Raw genomic sequence first — 19,504 nt, forward strand, 5'->3', positions numbered from 1 at the left:
GACCCCTGCAGGTCGCTGTTGTTGACCTGGATAGACACGCCTCTCCTACCCAAAGGACCGGGCCCTGAGCAACGACCAAAATCCTTTTCACGGTCCAGAATTTAGGCATGTTGATATTTTCATGAAGTACATTTCACAGAGCGCCTACTTGAAAGCAAACAGGACTCCGCTCGTGTGGCGGGGGGGCTTCCCTGAGCCCGCCTTCCTCAGCCGGCCCTCGGGGAAGAGCGGGCGTGCGGCACGCGTTGCGTTGCCCCTGCACCGCAGATGCCTCGTTTTTACAAGCTGTGCCCACCCCGTTGCAGTGCGCCCTGTGTGTGCGTGTGCGCATGCCAGCTTGTGACACCGTGCGTGCGTGTGTGCATGCGTGCAACGTCCCCAGCCCCAACCTCAACAAACTGGGTGACAATGTGGAGTCCCTGGGCCATTTAATTAGTTTAAGGTAATACATTCGATGAGCTAAAACGTGGCGCATTTTGAGGGATGTGTTTCTTTTTCAGTTTTCCCGTTCCCACTCACCCGAGGTTTGATTTTTAGTTAGCACCGCTCTGCCCTGATGCCCTCGCCTTCTTCCCAGCTTTGGGGCCTGAGCCTCCAGCCGCGAGGGTGGCCAGGCCTGCGGGGCAGGGTGGGGATGATGGTGCTGAGAACACAGTGACTGGCATTCGTGTGGCGGCCACGGGATGGGTCACTGCCACACAGGGCACGCTCCACACGTGACGGCCTGTTTCCTTCCAACTCTCTGAGGTTGGCATTACCATCGGTGAGGAAACGAAGGCTGGGCAGTCACATGACCCGCCAGTGGCCACGCTGAGGTCCACCCCCACGTCTGCTGACCCCTCACCTCTGACCCCTGGCCCAACAGCCTTTCCTTGTACTACATCAGTCCAACTCCAACTCCACGTGGTTACAATTTTTTATTTTTAGAGAGAGCAAAAGGAGGGAGAAAGAGAGGGAGATGAACATCAATGTGTGGCTGCCTCTCGCGCGCCCCCTACGGGGGACCTGGCCTGCAACCCAGGCACGTGCCCTGACTGGGGATCAAACCAGCGACCCTTCGGTTCGCAGGCTGGTACTCAATCCACTGAGCCACGCCAGCCAGGGCTCCACTTATTTACAATTTAATGGTTTTTTTAAATAAAAGAATAAGAAAGAGAAGGACAGAAGCAAAAGGCATGGAAGATACAGAGAAAGGGCACAGGACGGGAAGAACCCATCTGTGCATCGGGAGCAGATCAGGGGCAGGGGCAGCGCAGGCCAGGCGGAGGGCAGTGCCACCCCGGGACCAAAAGCTTAGGTGCCGCTGGGGACATTTTTGGCGTTCCTCCGAGCACAGGTCACTCGCAGTCACGCTGTGAGGCAGACCCGACTCAGGCCACCGCAGCCAGTCCCCGTCCGTCCCCGTCCCCGGCTCACACCTGCTCAGAGTCCTGCTCCTTCTGGGCAGCGACGCTCAAGGTCGCCGCCCTGCCTTCCGGCCTCCAGGGGCGTTTGGGGAGGCGAGCTGAGCCTCCTCCGCAGAGAGCGGGACTTCCGGCCGCCAGTCCCTCCAGGCGGTGACTCTGGGCCAGCGTCTCGGCTGTTTCCAATGAATTCAGGAAGAGCAGGGACACCTCTCCGTTCCCCAGAAAGTGAGCAGGACCGAGGCTTCAAGGTTTATTTCATCTGTAACCTGACAGGGGCCCTCAGAAGGCGTGGCGGGGGAGCTGCTCTGGCGCAGCTGGCCGGCATAGGGTGCCAGAGCTTCACCCCCAGACCAGGTGGCAACGGTGGCCCCGCGCGGCATTCCTCGCGCACGGCTGTTTCTTTGGTCCCTGGTTTAAAATGGAATGACCCATGCATGGTGTGTCTCTGGGGTTGTCTCGTTTTGGTTTTGGGGTCCTCTTGGGGTGGGAAGAAAGGGAAGGCAGGTCCCTTATCCAGAAAGAAAGTTAGAGGCCCCGGTGTCACTGGGATGCCGCCGACACGGGCTCCTGAGGGACCCACAGCGGGTGTCGGCCTTTCCCGGGAGGGTTCCCGTGGCCCGTGGCTTCCGGGCTCAGGAGGAGCTGCTTGTGCGCTGGGACAGACACTCCCCCCAGGTCCCCCTGTCCCCCTGCACGGCCCTGTCCTCTCCCGGCGCTGAAGCAGCATGCCACAAACTCGCCTCTCAGTCACCCTCTCGGGGATGCCTAAGCTTTCAAACCCGAACGCCCCGCCTGTCACGGCATCCACATCATCCCACGTGGCCCTCGCAGGCACGGTCATCCGCTGCCCAACTTACAGATCGGGAAACTGAGGCTCAGGCAGGCGGCGGACAACACCCCATCCTGGGGTCGGGGTTCCCGCCTTTTCCTGCCCCACTCCCAGGTCCCGGGAGGGCGTCGGGCCGCGATCCGTGGGCTGGTGATGTAGGGCTCTGAGGAGGCCTGGGTTCGAGTCAGGCTGTGAGCGCTGTTTGCAGAGGAAACTGGTTAAAGCTTGGTGGGGCGCCCCGCCCCCGTCAGGCAGGGGAGCTGTTTCTGAGCCCTGCCTCTCGCAGGTCCAGCCCAACCGGCCGTCCTCAGCTGCGTGAAGTCCTCAAACCCAGGGGGCCCCGGGGCCTGGGCTTTGAGGGCAGGGGCTGCACGTCCCACAAGGCGCTAAGCAGCCTTTGCGCTCACAAATCACCCCGAGTACAGCGTCCATTTGGGGTCCCTCAGGGCCGCAGCTCCCTCCCTTCTCCGGGCTGGACGGGAGCCGCTGGCCTGATTGTCCTTGGGGCTCCCCGGGCAGCCGCCGAGAGTCGTGGCCGGAGTAGCATGGCCAGGGCCGCAGCCCGGCCGGCTGGCGCGCAGGCTCCTCCTGCAGACCTGGCGTTGACCTGCCCCCGTGCACGGAGGGCTCAGGGCTTCTTGTCTCCACGGTGAAAAGGAAACCCCCGACTCTCCCAGAGGAAGGAGAGGCCCACCGCCAGCGGGAGCAGCAGGGCGTCGGCGTCTCCAGAGCGGTCCCCGCCTGTGGCCTTATCTGGTCCAGGTCCTGTAGCCCGGTCCCCAGGCTCCCAGCTCTCGGGCCTGGGCTCAGGCTTATCCCCAGTAGCGCGCAAGGCAGGGCGCTGCCCAAGGCCGGCAGCCCCAGCCCCCTGCAGGCTGCAGGCAAGGAGCCCGCGGGCATGTCCTTCCCACGGCCGCGGTCTCGGCCCGGCGGGGGGACGGACCCGGGGTTCCTTTCGCCGCCCCGGGCACGGGGCGGTGCGTCAGTGCCGGGCGCACGGCATGGGTCCATACCGGCTGACTGGATGGTGGCTTCTTCGCTTGGACTTAGTAGGAGAGCGTGCGGTCTAGCTGGATGGCCACCACTCAAAAAGGCCAGTGGAGGACACGTCTTGGGAAAGGGACGTGCCGGCTCTGGCCCACTGCGGTCGCCTCTGGGTGTGTGTGGGACCCCGTCCCTGCCCTTCGTGGACTTCACTCACTCGCCCGCCTGTGATGTGGGGGCGGCCGGCAGTGCGATGGGGCGGGCAGAGAGGAAGGACCACCCGCCGAGCCAGGACCTTGAACCCGGGGAAGGCGCAGCACCGCTCTGAGCCTTGCCCTCTGACCTGTGAGGGGGGCTGCCTGGGGCTCGGCAGCCACGCCCCTGAGGCCCCCCGCGGAGGCCCACCCAGGGCAGGCTGGGCGGCGGGATTTGCGTGCTTTGACGTCCGACTTGGGAGGTACAAAGAGCGCTCTTCAAAATGCCAAGCGGGTCCTCTACAAATGGCCTGATCTTTGGGGTGGGGGGCGGGGGTGTTGGCAGGAACCTCACCAGGTGCCCCTCATGCCCCTGCTCTTGGTTTGGAGGGTGCCTCCTGCCAGGGCACACAGCCCCTCCCTCCCCAGGCACTGTCCGCCCCCCCCCCCCGCCCCGCCCCGCCCCGCCCAGCCTTCTCTGTGCACCTGGCTTCTCAGGCCTTAAAAGGCAATCCTACAGGCGACCTTAACTTTGGTTACTTTGCATTTCTGAGCATAGCCCTACAGTGGGAGCAGGGGTGTGAAAACCCAGGATGAATGGCAAGCTGCCTTGACCAATCTGGTTTTCCCTTCCAGCCTCCAGGCGCCTGGATGGGGAGGACGGAAGTTTTGACCAGGATAACAGGAAGGTAATGCGGAAGCGGACCCGCTTTAGGGCGAGCCATGAAGAAAGAAATAGGGTTCTGTGGGCGCTTGTCCAGCGTGAGACCTCAGGCTCCTCCTCTCAGGCCGCTCCTAGGAGGCCCCACGAGGTCACGTGGAACAGGGGCCAAATCCAGGGGCTGGGGTGGGCTCCTTCCCCCCAGCCTCCCTCTGACCTGCGAGCCCAGCCCAGGCCCCGCCCACATCCTCATGCTGCGCCTGGCGGCTTGGTTATGCCCTGTGACTGAGACAGCAAGTAAACCGCAGCACGTTCCAGGAGCACCTGAGAAGACTGCTCGAGGACGGGCTTGGCAGGAGTCTCTAGTGAGGGGCCCGCGTGTGTCTCTTGTTTGGACTTCCCGCCTCGGGGGCTGTGGCCCCTCTGTCCTTGGGGAAGCAGGCGTGTGCGGAAGAACCAAGGCTCGCTCGCCTGGCTCCCCCCGTGTGAGGCCGTTTGGGCCCAGACCTCCCTGAGCCTCGGTTCCCTCATCTGGAAAACGGTCAGTGCCGTGGCAGAGGACCTCGAAATTCACGCGACCCTTTTGTGTTTCTCAGCAGAAGGCCAGCTGGCTGGTTCTCAAGGGGGACGCGGGCACGAGGACTAGCTCTCCAGACCTGGACGGCCAGTCCCTGTCCCACAGTAGCGGGACCGACAGAGACCCTCTCCAAACCGTTCCAGGAGACAACTTTTACTCACGTGAGTGGTTCTTTTGAGCAAGGAGCTGTCCACATGGCCTGAAACGCCTCACGGCCAAGGGGCCCCGCCTCACCAAGCCGGTCCCCTAGACCTAAGCCTGGCTCATTAAACAACTTAGGAGCAAACAGACAGGCTCAGGGCAAATCAGGCGGGAGGCGGGCCCTTTGTGCTTGCCCCGCCCCTCGGCCGGGTGGGTTAGCAAATGCTTCGCCCGGCCCACCCGTGGGCTGAGCCAGCTGGTCCCCAAGGACCTTGCAGAGCCGGCAGGAGGGCAGAAAGCCAGGCTGGACGCGGGCGCCCCTTTCCCTCCAGAGCAGGCGCGGGCGCGGGCCAGGCAGTGAGTCCAGACTCGGAGTCGATGGCAACGGCATTGTCCCCTGTCCCGTGTTTGCCCTGAGCAAGGGACTGGGAGTCGGGACTTTATATCTGAGGGCACACAGGAGACAAAGATGATGTCATGAAGCCTGAGTTAGCTGGAGCTGCCTTCAGATTAGGACAAACTCCAGAGAACAGTCCCCACTTCTCAAGAAGAGCAGCAGGTCGAAGGCCCGCAGGGGACCCCGGCGACATCTTCAGGGCACAGCGGGCCGAGGGTGGTTTTCTGGGGCCAACCTGAAACTTAGCTTGGAAGCGGAGGCCTCGCGAGGACACGCGGGTGTGGGGCCATAGAGAAAAGGGGCCGGCTTTGCCAGAGACACACCCAAGTTCAAATCCCCACTCACCACAACCGCGTGGGGCCGTGACGCCCACCTGGCCAGGCGGTTGGAGCCCCAAAGCGGGGGACGCGCGCCCGCAGCCTGTGCACTGCGGGACCCCCAGCAGAGGCTCCCCAAACAGACCGCCGGTCCTCATCACATCGCCCTCTGCCGTGGCGACAGTGTTCTGATGGGAGAGGACAGGGACGCTCGGTCGCTGTCGTTGTGAAAGAAGAACCGAGGCCAAGGAAAGCTGCTTGTTCTGTGCGTGACCCTTGCAAGCAGGGACCTGTAGCCCCCGTGCCTCTGTCCCCCAGGGGTGCAGCTCCCCAAATGTCAGAGGCTCGGAGCCAGGGCCCAGGGCCGCTGTCACGGGAAGGTCCCACCCACAACGTCCCCCGAGGGGCTCGTCCAGGAAGGCGCGCTTCTCCGGGAGCAAGTCTGGGAGGGACGTGGCAGCTGCACGTCCCACCAGCAGCAGGCGGCCGTGCAGGCCTGGTGACAGGGAGCCGGTGGGCGGGCTCCTGACCCGGCGGCAGCGGCAGCGGCAGCCACGGGTCCTACGGCCCCCCTGCTCCCGGTACCCAGTGCCCCAGGGTGCAGGGCTTGCGTGCGGCCCCGGGCCTTTCTGCTTGTGCCCCCTTTTCCTGACATTGTGTTTGGAAGGCATGAGCCCCGGCGGCCGCGGCCCGGCGGCCCTGCGGCGGCCCCTTCACCCCCGGGGACACCAAGGCCTCAGCCCCGGGCCCCGAGCTCCCAGTAATTTATCCGGGGACCTCAGGGCCGTCTTCTCTGCTCTCCGCCCAGCCCTCCCAGGGTGGCGGGGGCCCTCCTCTGGAGGCCGGGGGCACGTCCCCCGCTCTCCTCCGGGGAGGTGGGTGGCTGCCCCGCGGCTCCCGCCTGTGGTGGTGGCCTGCCCGCAGCTCGCGTGGAGGGGGGAGGGGCGCCTGCCGGCACCGCTGACCTGCACCATGCCCTGTGTGTGTCGCCTTTGCCGCAGCGCTCAAGGTGTGTCGCAACATCCTCCTCTGCAAAGGCTCCCAGGTGCCCTGGGGCCGCCCGCAGTGGCCTCCGGGAGGCAGATGTCGCGAGGCCCGGGGGCCGTGCCAGCAGTTTCGATTGGCCAGTCCCACAGCCGCAAGGGCTTGCTTGTCCGCTCCGCCCCTCGCTGCCTCGTCACACCTGCACATGCAGCCAGAGGTGCGGCCGCGGCCCACACAGCGTGCCCCTGGCCTGGGGCTGCGCAGCCTGTGCTGGAACCCCTGACCGGACTGGACGATCCCCGCAGAGAACAAACAGCGTGTGTGTGCGCGTGAGCGTGTGTCCTGCGCTGATGCTTGCTTACGGTGACAGGCATCCTGAGCCTGTTGTCCGCTCGCCATCTCTTGGTATCCTGACGTCGGGCTCCCGGAGCGGGAGCTGACTGTGTCCTGCCATTGCAGTTGTGACTTGATTTCTGTCCTTGCGACTGTGCCTTGCTTCCCGATGTGCGCAGAGGCAGCGGCGAGCGCCCACCGCGGGCCTTGCTGCCTGCCGGCCTCTGAGGGGATTGGGGCGGCATGGGCGGCGTTCCTAAAGGACCACCCACCTCTTCCCGGGGTTCCTTTGAGTCCCGAAATGCGAGCTCATCGGCACCAGTTCCATTCGCAAACCGCTGTTACTACGCAAGGCCTTTGCAGGGGGCCAGGCGTGCTCACCTGCACCCCGGGACATCCGTCTGTCGTGCGCCCACGGAAGCTAGGCTGTGACATCCAACACAGCGGGCGCCCAATAAATGTTTGTTGAATTGAGATGCATTAAATTCAACGGGTATTTATTGAGCGCCCACTCTGTGCCAGACGCTGCGTGGGGCGCCGAGTGGGGGCTGAGAAGACGCGGGCGCGGCCGCAGAGGCCGTGCAGGGAGCCGGGAGAGGCAGGGGCGCGGGCAGGAGCCGGCGAGCACCCGCGTCCCGCCGCCGCCTGCTGGGCCCTCTGGGGGCTCCTGGGGACCAGCCCCAACCTCATCCCGCTTACAGCGCCCTCCACACCTCTCACCCGGGGTGGAACCGCCGTTCAGCCATTCACCCATCTGTCTGTCACACGCTGCTTGGGCGCCTGCTGTGTGCTGGACACGGCGCTATAGGCAGCGCAGAGGTGGCGGTGAACACGGCCCGATCCCATCCCCGGCCGGGAAGCCGTCGATCGAGCAGCAGTGACCAGCAGTGAGACGCCCTTCTCCTCGGTGGCAGTGGCCCGCAGGCAGTGCCGCCGCGGCCTGCAGGGAGGGCGTCCTGGTGAGACAGGCTGCCGCTCACTGTCTCCCCCCGGCCACGGCTCGTGGGGCGCGCTCTGGACCGTGCGTGTCGAAGGTTGTGTGATGGGGGAGCCCGGTTCCTGCACAGGAAAGGGGGGGTGGCGATGTTTTGTTACAGGAAGAGGGTCCCGGGGCTGACAGGATGAGGCGCGCTGTCCCCAGGGGACCCCGAGGGGATGAGGCGTCCACCGCTGGCCGGGACCCTGCGGACGGGCCTGCCGCCGCTCCAGGTCCCGCCTTCCTAACCGTCAGGCCCTGCCCTCTCTTTTGAGAGGCGGGTGGTCACAGGGGTGTCAGTGTCAGCAGCCTCCCCGCCAGCAGCCAGCTGGAGACCCTGCCTGGGGGACTCGCGGGTCCCTAGGAGGGAGGCGAGGCCCGTTCCTCGCGTCCCAGCACGTGAGACGATGGGGCGGCTCGGGGCTCGGGGTGACGCTCGGGGTGACAATCGAGGTGGCACAGGTGGCTGGCTCCGTGGGGGTGGCGGTGCCCCAACCCTGCCTGGGGCTTTGGCATTTGTCACTTTCTGTCTGCCCCGCCCCAGCCCTCATGGAGTCCCGCGTGTGAGGGGACATGCTTGTTGTCACCGGCCGTGTTACCCAGGGAGCAGCGGGCGTGAGGCTTGGTCAGGGGCGGCCGTCCTGCGGTTCCCTGTTACTCCTTTCAGTTTCACGGGGCGAGGACACGGCTCTCACACCCCTCGGTTTGCGGTTGAAAGAGGGAGGCGCCCTGAGCGGCTGCCCAGCTCGTGAGAATATCGGGCGGCGGGGGGGACGCACCTGGTTGGTGCGTCATGACCTGAGGCCCCAGGGGCAGAATCTCCGGGACTGCAGGGACATCGGGGTCCTTCCCCCTTTTACGAGGGGCCAGCGAGGGCACGGCCTGCCTGACCTCTGGCGACCCTTCCGTGAGTGCCTTCCAGATCTGCCACCGCGTCAGTGCCGGGCGGGGGGACGGAGCCCAGAGCAGCGCCCGGCCCCGAGGAGCCGACGTTCCCAGGCCCCAGGCCTCACTCAGGCTTCGAGAGAAGCTGGGAGTTAGGGTTTCGATGTGAAATCTCCCAGTTGCAAACAGCTCAGGATTCTTTAGAAAATGAAATGGTCTCCGGGCCCTTTGGCTGGTGGTGGGCGGGCCTCCCTTTGCCGCTCGCCCACTCCCGCCCCCCCGCCCCCCCCCCAAGGGCTCCTGGTGTCCTGGGCGGGCTCGGGACATGCCCACCTCCCAGCCTCTTCCTCAGTCCCTGGGACGGTGGTCGCGACAGAGGCAGGCGAGTCCTCAGGGGCCCTCCCGCGCCACCCGCCAGCCCTCCGCCCCGACTCTCACCCCTCGCGGGGCTGAGCCCCCCGCCTGCGTGACGGAGCTGTGCTGTGTCTGTTTCAGGGTTCCCCTATTCCAAATCTGACCCTCTCCCAGGACTTGGGAAGAATGGCTTGGACCACCGGGTAGGTACCCCCTCCCTGGCCCGTGGCGTGCTAATTTCCCCGCAAGCGTGAGCAGCTCCCACAGCTGCTTGACCACCCAGCCCGCGGAGGCCCCGGGGACCCCACCCGCCCGCCCGCCCGCCTGTGCCTGCTGCTCCCCTGCGGCGCCCCCGCCGCTCCCCCGGACCAGGCCAGCTCCCCGCCCCCGAGGGAGACCTGCGTGCGTAAGGGCAGGCGGGTGGGGGCCGCCCACGTCCTCCTGGTGTGACCCAGAACCTAAGGAAGACCTTAAACTGTGAGCCAACACCCCACCCGCTCCCTTTGCTGGATGCCACCGGCCCCTCACCGCCAGCACCGTCACCTTGATCCCACCGTGGGTGGCCTTGGCGCCGAGATCGCCACGCAGAGCGGTCGTTTCTGTCGCCACTCCCAGCTGAAGGCTGGTTGGACCCCCTACCCCAGGTGTCCCCAATCTTGGGACATCCAGAGGACAGCCCAGACCGTGCCGTGCCTGACTTGTCCCCATGGGGGGGAGGGGCCAGACCCTGATGAAGACTTGCCGGATTCTGTCCCTTCCCCCACAGCTTCCCTGGGTCTCCAATAAGGACCTCTCAGGCTGGGCGGGCGTGGTGACACCAGAGCACCACCTCCCCAGCTTCTCCCCACTGAGGACCTTTGTCCATAAACTAAGGCAATTCAGCTACAAGGGAAGCCACTCCGAGCCACTCATGGTGGTCTCAGCCAAGAGGACAGCTCCTCCAGCCTCCCCCAGAAGGGTCTCAGAGTCAGGGGCCAGGCCCAGGGACAAGGCTAAGAACAGGGACGTGTCCCCAGAGCCGCAGGTGTCCTCCTGGCTTCTCCGTCCACCCCAGCTCTGCTGGAGGAGCTGCTGCATCTGTCCTGGGCCCGGGCACCTCTGCGTGGTCAGGCCCAGTGACCGCTTGTCCCGGAATGAGCCGAGCCGGGCTGTGCATGCCGCCTGTTTCCTCCACTTTGCTTCAGTGGGTTTGCCCACCCCTCGTGTCCGCGTGGAAAGTGGGGGGATGAGAAAGCAGGACCGATGTCCACGGGATGCTCACAGCCTCAGGGGCTCAGTGTTAGGGTCCAAAGAGTCTGGGGACAGCGGGTCCAGACCCTCGGGTGGGGACCCTGTCCTCGTCCCCTCTTAGAACAGAGAGCAGAGGCTGGCTTTACAGAGCTCAGAGCCCCCTTCTGTGAACATCCTGGCCGCCCCGGGGCGGGGGGCAGCCTGTGAGGGAGCCCAGGTGTCCTCCTGTGTGTGTGGGGGGGGGGGTCCAGGAGGCGGGGCTTCATGGTCATGTGAAGATTCTCGCCTTTCACGTTGCTTTTGGGGCAGGGGATCGGGGAATGTCACAGTGATTTTGCTTGAGGTTCTTTCCTCCCTCCGTACATTTTCTCCTTTTTTTTTTGCTCTTTTGAAGACTCGTATGTAATGTCCTGCCGCCTTCTCAGTGGGAAGGCTGGGTGCTTATCTCTCGAGGACCAGCCCTTCGCCCTGCAGATCCCCAGGGGACGTGCCCCCCGCCCCCGTTGCCGGTGGCCTGCAGACCTCCCAAGTCACTTGTTACGTTGTTTCTTGGGTTTTTACTTCCTGAAAGGATTCTTGGTGGCCTAAAGTAAAAGCCCAGATGAATGTGACCAAAAACCTATTAGCACAAAGCCACGAGGGAAGAGAGGAGGAAACTGTAGCAGAAACTTGTATCAAAAACTAACAAAAGAGCATTGTCTCAGAAAGCCACGTGCTGAGCGCCGGCTTCCTGGTGGCTTTCCTGGTGGCCACGTGCAGCGCTCACGGCAGATGTAGGTGTGCCCGGTCTTGTTCTGAGAGGGATTTGTCAGCCCCCATTTGTCCTCGGCTCTTGAAAACGTCCCACTAACCAGCCTGCCACAGAGCCTGACCCTGATGGGCGTCACCGCTCTCCGGAGAGTAAGCAGAGAAGCAGCCACCTGCTGCTGGCTCTCCCGGGGACAGGTGCCACCGGCCTGTTTCCAGAGGAGGACCGCTGGCCACGGACGGTCCTGGTGGTAGCCCCCGGAAGGAGCCCCATCTCGAAAACCCTGACACTAAATATGAACAGACTTTCCTCCTAGAACACAGGGTGTCATATTAGAATTAACAGAACGCAATATGTAAAGCCAGGGGAGCACGCATAACTTAAATGCCCCCAACGCGATAAAGCACACGCGCACTGGCTGCAACCGCAGCGAGCAGGGCCGGTGATCCGAATACGATGCTTTTGAACTCAGATGTACGGATCCACCGAAAAATAGTGAAAAGCGCACAAGCGCTGGACGAGTGCGGATGGCAGAGGTCCTGCAGTAGGTGTATGAGAAACACGTGTGTCTTCAGAGTCCGGTTTTCCCGCGCCCGCAGCCTTTCCAGGATGTCCGGGGGTGTAACTACATGGACGACCTTCACAGGGGAAAAGGGTCTGACACTCTCCAGCCATGACGCTGCCGGAGAGAGCACGAGCCTTCGCACTGGACAGCCCAGGGTTCAAATCCCAGCCCTGCCACTGACGGCGGTGGGTTTGGGCAGACTGCACACATTTTCTGACCATTTTCTAGTCTATAAAATTGTCCTTACATCTTAAGGTTATTGTGAGGACAGGTGACACCATGGCTGTGAAATCTCGTAAGCTCTACCACGTGGTTCCCACATGAGTCATTATTATAAAAGCGAGTTCCTGCCGCTTTTTCCTTACGGGCTAGTGGCTGCTGAGCGCAGCAGCAGGGACCGGCGTGAGCGTTAGGGGGAAGGCGCACGGCCAGGGGCGAAGGACCACAGTGTCCCTCCTACTATCAGCTGGGCTAGCGCAACCTTTGAAAAGGAAAACACACGAGGGAGATTTTTCACACTACCATGCATATGCTGTGTGATCTTGGGCAAGCTACTTAACCTCTCTGAGCCGTGTTCATAAAATGGTCCTTGGGTTGCAGCGGAGATTAGTGAATGTGGCCATGGAGCAGCTGGTACATGATAACACCAAACAAATGCGGGAGGTGAATCACTTGTGGCTTTCACATTCTGTGGTCCCCTGCAGAGAACTGCAGGCATCAACCGGGGGTGCGCCTGCTGGGGTCTTGCCAGCCCCCACGCATGGCAGTAGCCCCAGGCTCCCCTGACCAGAGAGGCCTGGAAGACCCCAGCCCCGCTTGGCACCTAGAAGGCCAGGAAACGGCTCTGTCCCTGCTCTGGGCTGATCCCCCGCTTCCCCTCTCCACCCAGACTGCGCCCCACCCTCCCTCCTGGGAGGCTCCATTCTGCCTCAGAACCTGGCAGAGCCAAGGATGCCGGTTTTGCCCCTAGGAAGTGGGTTTCCAACTACCCAAGGTGGCCCTGGTGGCCAGTTTGGACGGCCTGCAATTCAGGGCAGTGGTCACTAGGGGGCAGCATTTCCCTTCTGTATCACAGACACGGAGGTGGAGGCAAGAGGCTGGCGGGTTTGCCTGGCTTTGTGCCAGGAGGAGGTGCGTGTCAGTGACCTGAGACAGGGTCTCAAAAAAGTGTTCTTGCAACTAAAGAGAAAGCTGGACGCAGATGCCTGGCCAGGGGCTCCAGGGCTGGGCCTGGCTCAGGCCGCGGAGGCACCAACCAAGACTCAAGAATGAAGACAGAAAATGTTTTAATGCCATGTTTTTAAAAATCCAAATTAATGCAGACAGATCCACGATGAGCAAAATATCAAACATTTAAATAAAGACCAGCTCCAATCCTGCACTTAATGTGCTGACTGCCCGCACTGCCTCAGTTTCCCCTGTTTGGGTTTGGGGTGACAGACCTGGGCCTCTCTGCCCTCTGAGGCCTCTGGCCCCACACATGTGAGCCCTGGGAGCTCCTTGCCCTGCCCCCCCATCCCTGCCTCTGCGGGGAGTTAGAGCTGAAAGCACTTTTCCTTGTAATGCAATCGGCGGGCGCAGAAGGCCGCCTCGCCCTCCACAGCGGAGCTCTCTCCCCGAAACTGAACCCCGTGCCCAGTCCTGGAAGCTCTGGCCAGGAGCCCTGGCTCTCTGTGGGGCCCATATCGGGTGCAGGAGTCGGATGGTGGTGGAGGGACAGACCCCCGCGGGGCTCGGCAGGTGCTTACCGGGGCTGGGGGTGGCACTTGCAGGCGGTCGCAGAAGGGAGAGAGGCTTCCGGGAGTTCACGGTCGCGATGCATTAAAACGGCAGCACTCCCTGCCAGCGCGGCGGACAGGTGAGGAGGCAGCCGAGGCAGGCGGCAGGCCTCTGGGTCCCCGTCCCCTCAGAGCGGTGTCACCCTCTACATGTCCTCGTCAGCTGCAGCCTCTCTGTATGGAGCGCTCACAACATGCTGGGCTCTGCCCCAGGGCGCTGGCTGTAGAGACACGGGCCCGGAGCACCTGGGGACGGCGGGGTCCGGAGGGGAGCAGAGGCCCCGGCAGAGCAGGCTGCATGCTGAGCCGCCCGCCAGGGTCCACGCCAGCTGCAGAGCCCAGGGACCCGGCGCCGGGAGCACCTTTAGAGACGGTTCAGTAGGAGCCGCCTGGACCGGGGGGCTCCGCGCAGGCCTGGACAGCAGCGGGCGGCCTGTGAGCAAAGCTGCCGGCTGAAGGTGTCTGCAGGTCTGTGGCCACCGCCCTCCCTGCCCAGGCCGCCAGGACCCGCCGCCTGCCCGCCCACCCCTGCGGCCTGCCTCCTGCCGCCCTTTCTCTTTCTCTTCCAGAATGCCAATTTGGCCCCTGGCGGAGCAGACCCGGATGCCACCTGGGGCACGCGAGGTACAAGGAGCGGGGACCCCTGAGGTCTCTGGCTGGGGCAGGGGTCGCTAACGCATCCCCCCAGGGCCAGCTGGCTGCACGCACGGGGAGCAAGGGGAGCCGGGGGTGCTCGCCCCCCCTTCCCCAGGGACCGGCTCACCTCCGTTCTCCGGGGGCCCAGGTGCTCCCTCTCTCCCGGCAGCCTCTGCCCTGCCTGGGCTGCCACTCTGGTCCCTTGGGGAGTGGGGTCTGTGTGGGGATAGCTGTCCCCTGTCAGGGCACTGGCCAGCCCAGCCTCAGCCCCAGTGACCTTCCATGATGGTAAGAGAGGCAGAGTCACAGCAAAAGGCCCCGGTTCTGAGCCTAATGATGAAGCTGGGTCAGAGCCACCCTCGCTCGCCTTCTGGACTTCACCCGAGGGCTGCCGGCCAGCGGGGCAACAGGGCGGTCGCTGCACTGCCGGCTCTGAGCCGGCCCGGGGCCACTCCGCGCTTCTTCGCGCGGCCTCCCGAGGAGCGGGGCTCGCTCTCGTGGGCGGGGCTGCCCTGCAGGGCAGAGTGTGGGGTGTTGAAGCCTGGCCTTCTAAGAGCCTCTCCAAGTCCCGGGCTCGCCACTGGCACGCCCAGAATCCCACGTGTCACGTTGAAAACTTCAGGCGCCGGCCCCTCTCGCCTGGGTGTCCTGCCGCGGACGCTCCCCCGAGCCAGGCGTGCAGCCTGGGTGTCAGGGTTTGAGTGTCTGTGGGTTCTGCGCGCTCGCGGAGGCCTCTGTCCGTACGAGTTTGTTTTGAACAAGATGCTCTGGGTCCGGCGGGAAGACCTTTGCAACACGAATGTGCGGAACCAGCGTTAGGAACATAAGAAAAAGAGGCTGGGAGTGCAGGCCCCAGGGAGGCTGTGAGTCTCCACACACCCCCAAAGCCTCTGCCCGGACCGCGCCCTCCGCGGCGGGTAGGCTGAGGCAGGCAGCTTTCTTGGGCAGCTCGACCCACCCGGGGACACCCTGCCAGGGACACCGTGCCGCGTCCGGCTCCCAGTCTGGCTCCAGCCTGCTGACCGCCGCCCGCTCTGGGTTTCCCACTGAGGCCGGCAGGCCCCTCCTCCCGCTGTGGCTCCAGGGCAGCCTCTGGGGGACAGTGGCGGCGCAGCCCAGCTGACTGCAGGGGTGGGGGCGGGGTCCCCCAAGGGATGGCTTCCACCGTGGGGGCCAGTGCCTGCGCTTTCTCAACAGCCACTGTGCTCTCTGCTCTTTCTCTTACAGAATACAAGGTAAGAGGGGCCACCGCCTGCGCCGACCTCTGACCTCTCCCTGCTGCTCCTGCCCAGGTGAAAAGTTCCTTTTGTTGTTCTTTTCCCGTGACACGTGTGTCCGATGCTGATGCAAGTAGGCCCCACCCCCTGGCTCAGGCTCAGCTCCTCCTCCCGGCTTGAGCCTGCTTCCCAGTGAACCCGCGGTCTCCTCCCCGAACAGGTCTATCCTTATGACGCCCTCATCGTAACAAACCGAATTCGCGTGAAACTGCCCAGAGACGTGGACCGGACGAGGCTGGAGGTAAGAGAGGGCTCCTGGGAGGGTCCTTCCGCTGAGCGACTCTGCAAGCACCTCATTCAGCACTTGTCACCCCTGGGTGTCCCCACTGGGGACGGCGCGGGCACAGCAAGGGCTTGGGTCGAGGACCCGTGTTGGTTCAGAGGCAGGAGAATGCTGTGGGGTGCCGGGGTGCCCGGGTGCCCGGCAAAGGCGGCCGTGCGGGGAGGCCGCAGCTGTTTGCGGCCCGGACAGGAGAGGCTCGGGCCTAACCCAGTCACGCTCATCTGTCCCCCGGGTCCGGACAGTGGAGAATTGTCCCGATCAACACACGGCGTCTCGTGACCAGGACAATACACTAATCTGTGGAGAGCAAGTGCGGCTGCCCTTGCACAGCGCGGGGCGGGGGGTGAAGCAACCCCCAGCACAGCCGAAATCCGAGTGTGACCTTTGACTCCCCCAACCTGAATGACAGCCGTACCTCGGTGTCCACAGGGGTGGGTTCCGGGACCCCCCAGCCAGTGCGCAAGTCCCTCATATAAAATGGTGCAGAACAACACGCACAGTCTGCCTCCTGCATCTGAGGGTTCCCAACCGAGGATCGAAAGCAGTGCTTTGGAGCGATCCGCAGTGGGTCGAATCCAGGGATGTGGACCCAGGGGCACGGAGGGCTGACGGACACTCAGTGAGAAAGTCCTCGATCGGTGGACCCGCACGTTTGGACTCGGGCTGCCGAGGGGTCAGCTGTGTTGTGTCTGAAAGGCCCCTGGGATGTCAGCGCGGGGTAGGAACTTGGATGATGTCGTTGCCTGGAAGACCTGGCCTGGCTGCGCCCCTCCTGTGAGCCGGGTCCGAAGGGGCCCGCGTGCAGCGTCTTCCTCCCCGGCGTCCCACAAAGTGACCGACGTCCAGACAGTGGGGCGCACCTCCCGAGCCGGGTCAGGAATGTTTTAGTGCCTTTTAAGGACGATTTCACGGGGTGTGAGGGCTTTGGAGGTTCCTGAACGCCCAGGGCCATCCCGCCCCCTCTGTGCCCCACCGGGCCTGGGCACACAGCAGGTGCCGGGGGCATCGCAGGCCGGCTGCGCGTCCAGCCAGCGCCAGCCCCGCCGGCCTGCCTGCCCCGGGCGTGACTCGGGCGGCTGCCGGGAGGGGAGCCCTGGGGCCGTGGAGGCAGCCCCATCGAGGGCTACGGAGGAAGCGCCAAGCTGGCCCGTAGAGGAGGGACAGGACTGTCACCAGCAGAGAAGGGGGACCACGGGAGGGTCTTCCAGGCCAAGGGGCCCGTGAGCCCAGAACCCAGCAGCCACCTCCCGCAGGGGCGCCGCCCGGCGGTCTCGCGCCCGGTCCCTGGCTGCCTCTGCCTGGGCCTCCCTGGGACAACCCCGTTTTCTGTGCAGGTCGCCCTCTGGCTCCGCTGAGGTGGGGTCCGTGGTCACGGTGCGGTCGCGTCCCCAGGACAAATGTCACTCCTGTGAAATGGGCTGCTCCGGCTGGGGGCCCCAGGGTCAGGAGCTGCCCGGAAGCTGCCGTCGTGGGCCTGGCTCCCTAAGAGGCAGCCCCGCGGGGCAGGGCTCCCTTCACGCAGGGGAGCTCAGCAAGCTGTCTACCCGGGCGCAGTGGTGGCCTTGGGGCCAGAGCCACGGGGACTTGCTCCTTCCCCTTGGGGCTGGGGTGCACTTTGAAGGACTCCCATCCTACTCCACTCTCTTTGCCAGGTACCGAGTGACAGGTGCGAGATACCAAGTAGTTAATACCTGCGAATCTTTCCTTTTGAGAAAACGACTGTGTTTAATCGCTGAGATCTCCAAGCACATGCCCCAGGGTGCATCCCTGTCCTCCTGTCCTCTCTCTCTCTCCCCCCGCTCTCTCTCCGCCCCCCCAACCCCCTCAGCCTGCCCAGAGGGAGACTGGAACGGTGGCCGCCAGGGGGCCTGTCCCACAGGCATCAGGGCTTGGAGGCAGACGTGAGCCGGCCGGGCTCAGGCGGGGCTCAGGCGGGGCCACGTCCCCATCGGAGAGGGGGGACCCTGACGGTTTCGTTTCAGAGGAGAGAGCTTTATTTTTAACATAAAAACAATCCATGACTCCTGTAAAACTCCGGAAGAAGACAAAGGGGAACGTAAACATCCCTCAGAATTCCCCGCCGGGCTGACCGCCACAGTCCTGGAATCGCTCCCCTGTGGACGCCCACGGTGCTGGCCGTGTTCTGGGTGGGGCGGCGCACCCCGTTCATGCAGCTGGACGCCTGCCCGTTTCTTTCTCCTTGACCGTTTCCCACACCCGTCCATGGGGAGCCGCCCGTCCCTTTAAACAGCTGCATGGCGGCCCCACGTCCGTGTTCCCCACGTGGGGGGCCCCGAAGGCCAGGCATCGCTCCCGCTCGTGCCCCGCTGGCTGAGCCCGGTCACAGGGCCAGGCCACGTGCAGGGCAGGCTGGGGCGGCGGGGCGCCCAGCGAGGGGAGCGGGCGGTTCCAGTGGGCAGCGGCGGGGCCCACCACACCTCTGCACGGCCAGGCCCCGGAGGAAGGCTGCTCGTCACGGGGTGGAGGCGTTCTGTCCACCCCGCCCCCGCCGCCAAGTGCTGGGCTGAGTCTCACGTCCCCGGGGTGAGAGTGGGTCCCCGGGGGGCCGCCAGCAGGAGCCCCACCATCACAGACTCGGTCTGGCAGGGGAGGCAGGCATCAGCCAGCTGTGACCCAGAGGAGGGTGTGTGATTGATTACTCACCGACGTACGGGCTTCAGGGGGGTGGGAGGCGGGCCTGTAAGTGGCTGAGCATGGGTCCCCGTTAACCGGGTGCCCTCAGTGAGCCTGCACGTGGCAGCGGAAGCGAGTCCCTGGAGGAGTGACGGCCGTGCAAAGGCCCTGGGGCGGGAGGAAGCGCGGGCTGTGTGAGGAGGCTGAGGTGGCCGTGCCTGAGCAGGGGACTCTGAGGACAGCCAGGCCGCGCAGGGCCCTGGGCCGTGCGCAGTCTGGGGTTGGCCTAGAAGCAGCAGCTTTCAAGTGGGAGACGCAGGGATTTGGTCTGTCATTTAAAGCCACACGGGCGCCGCGCTGTGAGGCCTGGACCGGCTGTGTGGACTCAGGGAGCCTGTTCAGGGAGGAGTCAGGCCGCGTGAGCAGGACCCGACCCCACGGACAGCAGGGGCAGAGCCGAGGCCGGAGGCGGGTGGGTCTGGGCAGTGGTGGGGGCCCGGGGCGGCGGGCCTTGGAGACGGCGGGGTGCCGTGGCTCCTGGCCGTCGGGCGGGGCGGCGGGCGGCGGGGTCGCTGGGTGGAGTGTGAGGAGCCAGGACTCTGACGGCGGCTGACGCTCCGGCCCCGAGGCCCGGCCGAGGGATGGCAGGCCCCGCGGGCCGGAGCGAAAGGCGCCCGGAGGCTCCTGGCAGTGCCAGTGGGCGCTCGGCGGTGCTGGTGGCTTGTTGAGGTGGCGTGATGATCCTCTCCGCTCCGGAGGGCTGGTCCCCTGGGAAGCGGGCAGACGAATCGCGTGACCCCGGCGGGCAGCGCGGGACCGGCCGGCCGGCTTCCCCACTGGGCCCGAGGCCCCCACTGGCTGTCCTGGCGGGTCTGGGCCCGGCCCCTCCCCAGGGCCTCGAGCCTGGGAGCCCCTCAGCCCCTCCTGGCGCCGGGCAGTTGCCCTCTGAGGGGCCGCAGGGCTGGAGCTCCGGTTTGAAGGGAAGGAGCTTGCCTGTCCCCAGGAAGACGCAGGCGTCCGCCTGCCTGAGGCGCCCCCTGCCCAGCTCTGCCTGGCACTGGCCCGAACGGCCACTGTGGTCGTGCGCCAGCCCCTTGCTGTCCGGCGTGGCATCCTGGCGGAAGGAGAGACGCTTAGGGACAGGGTGACCTGGTGGGAGTCCAGGACCTGTCACATCCAGCTGTGTGACTGGGCAAGTGACTGAGCCACCCTGAGCCGACTCCTCCCTGTCAAAGGGCGCTGCGCAGGCTGTCCTGCCAGGCGGCGGGAGCACCGATTCAGTGGCTGGGAAGCAGTCACCGGGCACCAGCCGTGA

At 64.8% G+C, this 19,504-nt stretch overlaps 1 protein-coding gene across 2 annotated transcripts in view; it reads left to right on the forward strand.

The window, feature by feature from the left end:
- Positions 1–19,504, forward strand: part of ABLIM2 (actin binding LIM protein family member 2) — a 77,786-nt gene that overhangs the window by 50,909 nt on the left and 7,373 nt on the right. The window contains exons 15-20 of one of the 2 annotated variants that reach the window (XM_054581908.1): positions 4,050–4,102; positions 4,671–4,812; positions 9,180–9,241; positions 13,929–13,983; positions 15,223–15,230; positions 15,433–15,513. In XM_054581908.1, coding sequence (XP_054437883.1) covers positions 4,050–4,102; positions 4,671–4,812; positions 9,180–9,241; positions 13,929–13,983; positions 15,223–15,230; positions 15,433–15,513 — 401 coding nt within the window. Of the gene's footprint in view, positions 1–4,049; positions 4,103–4,670; positions 4,830–9,179; positions 9,242–13,928; positions 13,984–15,222; positions 15,231–15,432; positions 15,514–19,504 lie in introns of those variants that run through there. The other variant, XM_054581907.1, reaches the window with a different exon arrangement.

The sequence above is a fragment of the Pteronotus mesoamericanus genome, unplaced genomic scaffold (assembly GCF_021234165.1).
Source record: "Pteronotus mesoamericanus isolate MK-2021 breed Mesoamerican mustached bat unplaced genomic scaffold, CSHL_Meso_final contig_68, whole genome shotgun sequence".
NCBI lineage: Eukaryota > Metazoa > Chordata > Mammalia > Chiroptera > Mormoopidae > Pteronotus > Pteronotus mesoamericanus.